At 44.1% G+C, this 8974-nt stretch overlaps 1 protein-coding gene across 1 annotated transcript in view; it reads right to left on the bottom strand.

Annotated features, from left to right (window-relative positions):
- Positions 1-821: 821 nt before the first annotated feature.
- The window catches only part of CPNE4 (copine 4), a 323229-nt gene continuing 315076 nt past the window's right edge, over positions 822-8974 (bottom strand). The window contains exons 14-15 of the mRNA XM_081801971.1: positions 7535-7771; positions 822-2583 (exon numbers count right to left, since the gene is read on the bottom strand). Of these exons, the coding sequence (XP_081658097.1) occupies positions 2449-2583; positions 7535-7771 (372 nt within the window). The 3' untranslated portion in view covers positions 822-2448. The remainder of the gene's footprint in view (positions 2584-7534; positions 7772-8974) is intronic.

The following is an 8974-nucleotide window of genomic DNA, read 5'->3' on the forward strand; positions in this document are numbered from 1 at the left end:
GGCAGCTGAAATCAGGATTAGGAAATGGGCTCAGGAGCCAGTCTACATTCAAATTCTGGCTATGTCTTTTGATAGCTGTGTGACCTTGCATCAGTTACCTAAACTCTCTATGTCTCAGTTTCCTCATCTGCAAAATGGGACTAATAATATTATCTACCTCATAGGGCTGCCGGGAGAATTAAATGAGATAGTATATAGCAAGCACTTGGAACAGTACGGGGCACCAGTAAGCCCTCAATAATTGTTAGCTACTATTTGTATTATTCTTTTGAGCGGGGCTTCATTCTGGCTATGAAAAAGGACGTAAGCTGCCATAAGGTTCTGGCTAGGCAAACTGGACTCTGTACTTGTCACCCAATCTCACAGATCCCAGGGATCCTGACAGGAATGTAATAGATCCCAACAGATATTTGAGAATGACATAGTGGTGCATCATTTTGATTGACAGGCATAGCCACTTAATTCACCTCTTAAATCGACAATAGATTTGAGATCACTCAAGAGGCACATTAACAAGTCTATTCATTCATTCATTCAATTAGTCATCTCTTTATTCATTAAGTATCTATTGAGTGCTTGCTATATTCCAGGCACATCTACATGGAAGCTCGTGTCCTCCTTTGGGGTTAGAAACCACCATCAGATAATTCTGTACAATAGGGCCTACATATTTTAATCCCCTGTTTGTTAAAAACAATATCTTTTTGTTTCTGTGGGACTGTGAAAGAGCTAGTCCTAATCTGAGGGCATGTCGTCTACACGAAATAAATCACTGTTAGCGAATTGCCTTGAAAAGAGAAACAAGACTATAACTCTCAGAAAAAATTCTGTAAGTACCCAATTTATTCATAAAACAATACAGTTGAAATATTTATGATTTTTTTCAGTCATACACTTTTTTTTTTACCATCATTCCCAAAATGTTGTGCATTTGGCTGACATGTATTTGCAAGGTTAGGATCTATAACACCGGAAATCATACAAGGCATTTGCTTTGCTTATTAATACTTCCTCCCGCAACAAACAACAAACAGATCTATTTTGCCTTGTGATTTACTCCCTATCTCTCTCACCAAAAATAAATTCCTCCTTGTGCCTTTTATACCTGCAAAACACTTGTCCATTTCTCTGTGAGAACATTACACAAGTGAAACATTCATTCTTCTGGTTCAAGACTGGCCAGTTCATATCAAAACAAAACACTTCCACGCAAAACAATGATCCTAGGCATTTCTGCTGATAGACTTTGTTCTCAGGAGTGATAAAAAGAGGCAACAAGACGCCCCACACTAAGCTTAAAGATCAACTTGGCGGGCCAAGTTTCTGGGGGGCCATACCGCATGGCCATTTGCCATGGACGAGTTTCTGTGGTTGTGGTGCCACCAAAGACTCTTTGAGGTCCTTCCAAGGGGTTGACATAAAAATGGAACCATTCCCACTGAGGTTGTGGGATGCCTCCTTTGAGAGGGCGGAGGCTGGTGAGAAGGAATACTCCCTAGTCTGTTTAAGGAAGAGGTGTGACTATAAAGCAGTGAGACTGATGTGGGGTATGCAGCTTCTGGAATCAGTCTCACTACTTTTTATTCCCACCTCGGAGACAGGCGGGACTTTTGGGCTACTAGCAGGGGAAAAGTGCCCTTCTCAAGCAGACTAGGTGCTTCCCTGTGTCAGATGGTCTCTGGGACGACACCCCAGAGTCTAGAACCTCAGTACTCTTAAGTGTGGACTGCAATGGCATCACCTGGGACCTTGTTAGAGATGCAGAATCTCAGGCCCATGCACACCTGTTGCACCACAGTCTGACTTGTAACAAGATCTCCAGGTAATTTGTGTGCACAGTAAAGTCTGAGAGGTGCTGGGCTAAGTGCTCCAGACCCACTTCTAGAAGACTATGTCTAGGTGGGTAAACCTCTTCTTCAATAAAGAGACCATTCTTAGCAGGGAGGGATTATAGATAACAGTTGCAAAAACAGTGTAGGTTTTTTTTTTTTTATTTTAAACATGCAAAATACAGTCCATGCATCTGCCATTTTGAAAAGTCTCTCATCCTGTAGCAGATAAAACCAAATTATGTTTTGGCTGTCAACGTTCAATAAATGTGTCAAAATGCTTTACAGTGTAAAGATAATAAGAAATTTAGCAAAATTTCAACAAACCTGTATAAAAAACAGATACAGATAACATTTTATTTCAAGGCGACATGCTGTAATGTAAAGAGTAAGTTATAATTATTCATGTTTCTTTGTAAAAAGTCTTTAACAATACAAGAGCTGAACAGATCCAGGCCTCAGGGCTACACATGCAAAAAAAATCGTCAGTTAAAAATCACCAAAACGTGCTATTTTTTAAATGTGTAAGTGTGCGTGTTTTTTTTTAAGTACAGGAGTAGTAGAAGTATTAAATATTAGCAGGAATAGTATTTCAGAACTCTGTAAAAGTATGTGGAGTTCATGGTGCTAGTGTCCTGGAAGACTCATACATTTCCGATGAACATTTTGGTTTAATTCCTTTGCCATTGTAATAGTCCACGACTTGATTTGGGACTTCAGCCAACACGCTCTTTGCCAGGGCAGCTGGAGATGCCTGGAGGAAAGAAGAAATCACCATGATTTTGGCACCTGGCCAAAGGAATCTGATCCAGAATCAGCCTAAAAGACTGCAGTCTTGCTCTGAGCAGCTAGTCTCCCTTTCTCTCCTTCCTTCCTTCCTTCATTCATTCATCCGATATTTGTTGAGCATCTACTCCAACCAAGAGTTGTCAGATTCTTGGAAAATGAACCTTTTATTTCATAATTATATTTTCCCATGCTTGTCTCAAAATATAAAACTATTCACATCTGAAGATGGGTGAAAGTTGGAGGGCAGAATGAATTTTCTTTGTTTTGTTCCCAATTTGCATTCAATTCCAGGCACTGTGCTAGGGTTTATGGGTTTGTGGTTCTTGCCATTAAGGGAGTTATAATCATGAGAGGGGAGCCTGGTGTGGCCCACATGAACACTGCTACATGCTACAGACCAGCAGCATCACATCACATGGGAGCTTAATAGAAATATGGAAGGCTAGAAGCATCCCAGAGCTACTAAATCATAATCTGCATTTTAACTCGATGCGCTAGGGTGATTCCTATGCATACTGAAATTTGAGAAGCACTGCTCTAGAGTCACAAGCACCCTGGGACCAGAGTACAGAAAATGAAAAGACTAAGTCATCTTAGAGGAAATCACAGCAGGCTTCCAAGGGGAGGTGGTGTTTAAGTTGGGCATGTTTTAAAATGTAGAGAAGGGGAATGACATTTGATCATTTTAGGTACAGTGAGTCATCTGATGGGGCTAAAGAAAGTGTATGTGTGTGTGTGTGTTGCGGATTTAGGATTGTGGGGGTATTCAGTTGGAAAATAAGCTTGCGGCCAGGCAATGGAGGATCTTGAATACCACTGATTAATGTAGCCTTTATTCTATCAGCATTATGATCCCACTGTCTGATTTGGGGCAGAGGAAGGTGGAGGTTGGTATTCTGCGTGACTCTGGAGTCATGCAGAGCTGGATCTGTCTTCTGGCTCTGGCATTCGGTACTAACTTTCCAATCCCTGGGCAAGTAAAATTGCCTGAGCCTCATTATTAACTATTATTGAAGCCGAAAACTTGAAGCCGAGGGGCCAGTTAACGAGTGTTTGAGATTCCTCAGCAAAGTAAAGAAAGGGCTAGACTAAATGCCGAATGACCTGGTTTCTTGCTCTTTCCTTCCTCATGTGGCTTGCCACTCAGCCATTCGACTTGGCTAAGCCCCAGTGTTCTCAGAGACGAAATAGCAAAGAACAGGGATTGGTTTTATCTCACAGTTTTTAGGAGGCTCAAAAGAGAGACACTAATCTTAAAAACAATCTGAAAACACGGTGAGGGGTTTTTCAAAAGTGACCCCTCACATTTCAAAGATGTCCTAGCATGTTGGGCACTTGGCATCCACGAATGCTCTTTTAGTTTATAAATGTCTGCTCAGGGTTGTGGATTAGAGCATGGTCCACACGTACACTAGGGTAGCTATGAAAGCCATTCCTACCATTTTCTCTCTGGCAGCATCTCATATAAAGGCTAGAAAGCCAAACACTTAATTTCCCAGCCTCCCTTGCACCCAGGGATGGCCATATGACCCAATTTCTTTCTTTCTTTCTTTTTTTAATTTTTATTTTAAGAAGGCCACATGCCCAACGTGGGGCTTGAACTCATGACTCTGAGATCAAGAGTCGCTCGCTCCACTGACAGAGCCAGCCAGGCGCCCCAATATGACCCAGTTTCATCCTTTAAGACATGAGGATGTTTCTTGGAAAGCTTTTCTTTCTTGGTTAGAGGGGACAGACATGGTTGGTTCTGTTTTCCTTTCCTCTTCCTTTTTTCCTTGAACTAGAATGTAATTCCTGGAGCTATGGCAACTGTTTTATCATCATGAGCAAACAGCAAGGGGAATCACCAAGTGCTTGCCCTGATACTATCAAATCACTGAAAAAAAGATGTGGGCAGCCACCAGTCCCTAACATCTAGTTACCTAAGAACAACGTATTTGTCTTTATACAATCTAGGGTTTCTCAGTTTGGGCAATATTGCCATTTTGGGCCAGATAATTCTTTGGGTGGGGAACTGTCTTGAGCATTGTAGGATGTTTAGCAGCACTCTTGGCCTCTACACACTACATGCAAATGGCACCCCAAAGCTGTCACCATCATAAATGTCTCCAGATGTTGCCAAAGTTGTCCTCGGTTAAGAACCACTTGTGCAATCCACTGTAAGATGGATCTGCTGTTATGTGAAGCCATGCTATCCCTCAACAGTGCTGTCAAATAGAACTTGGTCCAGTGATGGAAATACTCTGTATCTGCCCTGTCCAGTGCGGTAGTCACTAGACACACACGATTATCGAGCCCTTGAAAGGTGGCTGGTGTGACTGAAAAACTGAATTTTAAATTTCATTTTAGTTAATTTAAATAGCCCCACGTAGCTATTTGTCACTGTATCTAGACAGCACAGTTTCTAAATGACTCTCCCACTCCTTTGCGTATCTGGGCTGGTGGCTCTGGTGAGCAATTAGGACTTGGGGGCATTATCTGGTTGGGAAAAGGCCAAAAATGGGAAAGCAGCTGGTAGCAGCAGTGGTATTTATTAACCACCTGCGACGACCAGGTGCTGTGCTAAGCTTTATATAGGCACCACCTTTACTCTTCTAATGTGTCTGTCATTTGCCTTATTTTACAGATGGAAGTCTGTGGCACAGTAAGGTTAAATAACTTGCGGGGAGCTACACAGCTCAGAGTCTGTGCCCTGTCCACTTCAAAGCTTTGCACGCAAAGGGAGGCAATTCATGGGTTACTGGCTTATATGAAAGGATGTTAGCTCACCTTCCATTTTCTTTACTGTGTATTGAATTCAGAATAGATAAGTTTGGATAATGATATGGTTTTCAAACTCTAAGCTGAAGTCCGTGAAGATAAGCGGCGTGATATGCTCCCGGTGCTGTTTTCGTCACCCACAGAGCAGCTGGAGACTGTGTAGAAGACACCTGCGAGCAGGGCCCCACTCCCTTGCCCTGGGCAGGGCACTTCCCTTGTTGCTGAGGCCCCCTCAACTCCCTGCGCACCAACGGTCTGTCCTTCCTCTTACCAGCACAAGCTGCCAGGCTTCCCTCACGGCTGCTCCTCTCTGCTCTCAAGTCCTGTAGCAACATTTGAGCCCCTTTTCACCACCCATAGGTTGCTTAGCACAGGAGTTTTCTGCTGACACCTATGTCCCAACCATGTAATTCTCCAATATGTTCCTTGGGGACTGGACCCACGGCTTTATCATCTCACCGCGGCCCCAGGCGAGCTCATGCTGCACCCACAACAGGCGCTCCATGAGTGTTTGAGGAACAGGAGGAGCTTGGGGGAGAGGCTGTAACGTGCATGGCTCTGCGGCTGTGTGTGTGTGTGTGCGTTTGCACGTGTGCGTGCATGCAGGGACAGAAAGACGGTGGTTTGGGGAAGTGCATGAATCTCCTAGGGAGTGAGCTCTTTGACCCCACTTCACTCATGCAAAGTAATGGGTGGTGGTCAGTGATGTGGCTACTTCTGTCCAGCTGACAAAATGGGGCAGGACATGAAAATCTGGAAGAACAACCCCCTTTCCCCACCTTGGGCATTATGCAAGTAAGTCACTTCACATCACTTCAGTCGTGATGAACACGATTGCAGCAAATTTCACCTCTTCTAGGACATCCCTCCACATAGCGGATACCACTCCTACGTGCAGACGATCTGAGGGCTTGGTGAGCCTCTTTTATTTAGCAAGTGGTTTCATTTGGAAACACTGTCTGTGACGCCCTATGTGACTCCCAGATACAGCTGGAGGAGGCTCCAAAGGCTTCTTCAGGGCCACTACCAAGCACAGAGGGAGCCTTTGTGAGAATCAGAGAGGGTGTCACCCTGGCCCACTGCAGCCCTAAGGGTGCAGGGTTTTGTGTAAATTTTAAAAGTTCCTTTTCAGGGCACTTGGGTGGCTCAGTTGGTTAAGCTTAGGTCAGCTTAGGTCATGATCCCGGGTCCTGGGATCAAGCCCCCAAGTCGGGCTCCCTGCTCAGTGGGGAGCCTGCTTCTCCCTCTCCCTCTGCCCCTCCTCCCTGCTTGTGCTCTCTCACGCTCTCCTCAAATAAATAAATAAAATCTTAAAAAAAGAAAATAAAATAAAGGTGCCTCTTCTTTTGTGGAGTTGATAATTATCCCAAATTTGGGGATGCTTCAGGGTCGTCTGGGGACTGTGACACTGCTTGACCTACTATTTGTTATTGATGGGAATCCAAGACTGTAAAGCTAAATGTTAACTTGCAGAAAAGTGATAAGATTTCTGCCCGGTAGACAAGGTAATCTAAAGATGATGATGATGATTTTTTAACCCTTTTGGTCATTAGCCAGTTTGAATCTGCCTTAGGAAACTTATTCCAGTATTCCCCCCCCCCTCCCATAATCAACTATTTTATACCCTCCTTTGAACTAGCTTTGTCGTCTTTCTGGTTCCCTCATTAATGAGTTAAATAAATCTTTGATGCTGCCTACTGTATATTTACAGAGGATTTAGGTTACTATGATTTCAAAAATATACTTTTCCAAGGCAAACACAGGCTTCTCCCAGGGTACATGGCTTGACAAAGAGAACCCACGCTGACTTTCAGCTTCTCTTCGCTACTTCAGCCAGGCACCCTTAGGCGGAGAGCAACCCGCCCAACTGTACATGGAGCCCTGCATGCACTAGAGAGCCTAAATTACATGGATGAGGGCAAGCACCAGTGAAATGCTGGCTGCCACAGTTTGCATGACTCCTCGGCTATTACTTGAGTTACACGTCTTTCTCCAGAGAGTGAAGCTCTACATATCCTGGGTGTGAGACAGCCTGGCCCGGGCAGAGATAGCTTGGTTAAGAAGCACTTGCTTTACCCCAAACACTGGTAGGAAACTGTGGGAGTGAGCTTGCTTTGGTTCTGCTCTCCCATGGGAAGCCCCAGAGATATGCGTACGTGTTTGAAGTTCCTGAAGGGCACAAACTGGACGATGTCTCGAAGGACAGGCTCTCCCTTGGGTGACCTCAGAATGCCGTCATCTCCATCCAGCATCTGCATGTCACTGAAGTCCGCGTTGCCCACCCCGACGATGATGACCGACATGGGCAGGTGGGAGGCGTGCACAATGGCCTCCCGGGTGTCGGCCATGTCTGTGATGACACCATCAGTGAGGATCAGCAGGATGAAGTATTGCTGGGGTTGACCGGAGACCAGGTGAGCATGGGGACAGGGAGGTGGGGGAGACAAGGACAACACCTGTTATGCACCCGGGTGGCTTCCGTGCATACTGACCACAGCGACAGTGCCGACAGACTTTAATAAGTCCTGTGTTGGCAGCCCTAAAGACTTAAGGCTATGATGAATGGAGCTTCAATGCAGGCAGAGTCATTGTGGGTTAATTCTAAGAATCACCTTAGTGACAGTTACACGGCACAGTGTGGGGGACAGAGCAGCGGAGGGGAGTCAGGACAGGCTGGCCTCAAAGCCTCCACTCTCTGAGTTCCTGGGAAAACTTACCTCCTCTGGGTCTACACCATCTTCATCTCCTGAGGAGTGGGACCAGACCTCTTCAGCTCGGGGAATTTGCAGAGTCCACAGCTACACTGCCCAATACAATAGCCTAACTAGTTCCATGTGCCTACTGAGCCCTTGATATGTGGCTAGAGTAACGGAGGCACTGAAATTCGAATTTTATTTCATTTTAATGAATTCAAATTTAACCTTCAAAATGAAGACTTGATTCAGTTATTGGAAAACCTTTTAAATACATTTGGAACAACTCAGGCATGTGACTCTAGTTTCTCAGCTATTAATATAGAAAACCTAAAAAGATCAAGTATTTGCGGTGATAATTTAGTATCCAAATTAAGATGATATATTATAAAATACACACGGATTTTGAAGACTGAGTACAAAAGAAAGAATTTAAAGTATTTTATTAATAATTTTTTATATGGAAGACTTATTAAGATGAGAATATGTTGGTTATATTGGGTTAGACAAAATATATGATTAAAATTAATTCCATCTTACACTGTTGGTGGGAATGCAAGTTGGTATAGCCACTTTGGAAAACAGTGTGGAGGTGCCTCAAAAAATTAAAAATAGAGCTACCCTATGACCCAGCAATTGCACTCCTGGGTATTTACCCCAAAGACACAGATGTAGTGAAAGGAAGGGCCATATGCACCCCAACATTCATAGCAGCAATGTCCACAATAGCCAAACTGTGGAAAGAGCCGAGATGCCCTTCAACAGATGAATGGATAAAGAAGATGTGGTCCATATATACAATGGAATATTACTCAGCCATCAGAAAGGATGAATACCCAACTTTTACATCAACATGGATGGGACTGGAGGAGATTATGCTAAGTGAAATAAGTCAAGCAGAGA

Source organism: Leptonychotes weddellii, chromosome 1, assembly GCF_054177405.1.
Source record: "Leptonychotes weddellii isolate Sample4059 chromosome 1, ASM5417740v2, whole genome shotgun sequence".
In the NCBI taxonomy this organism is placed as follows: Eukaryota; Metazoa; Chordata; class Mammalia; order Carnivora; family Phocidae; genus Leptonychotes; species Leptonychotes weddellii.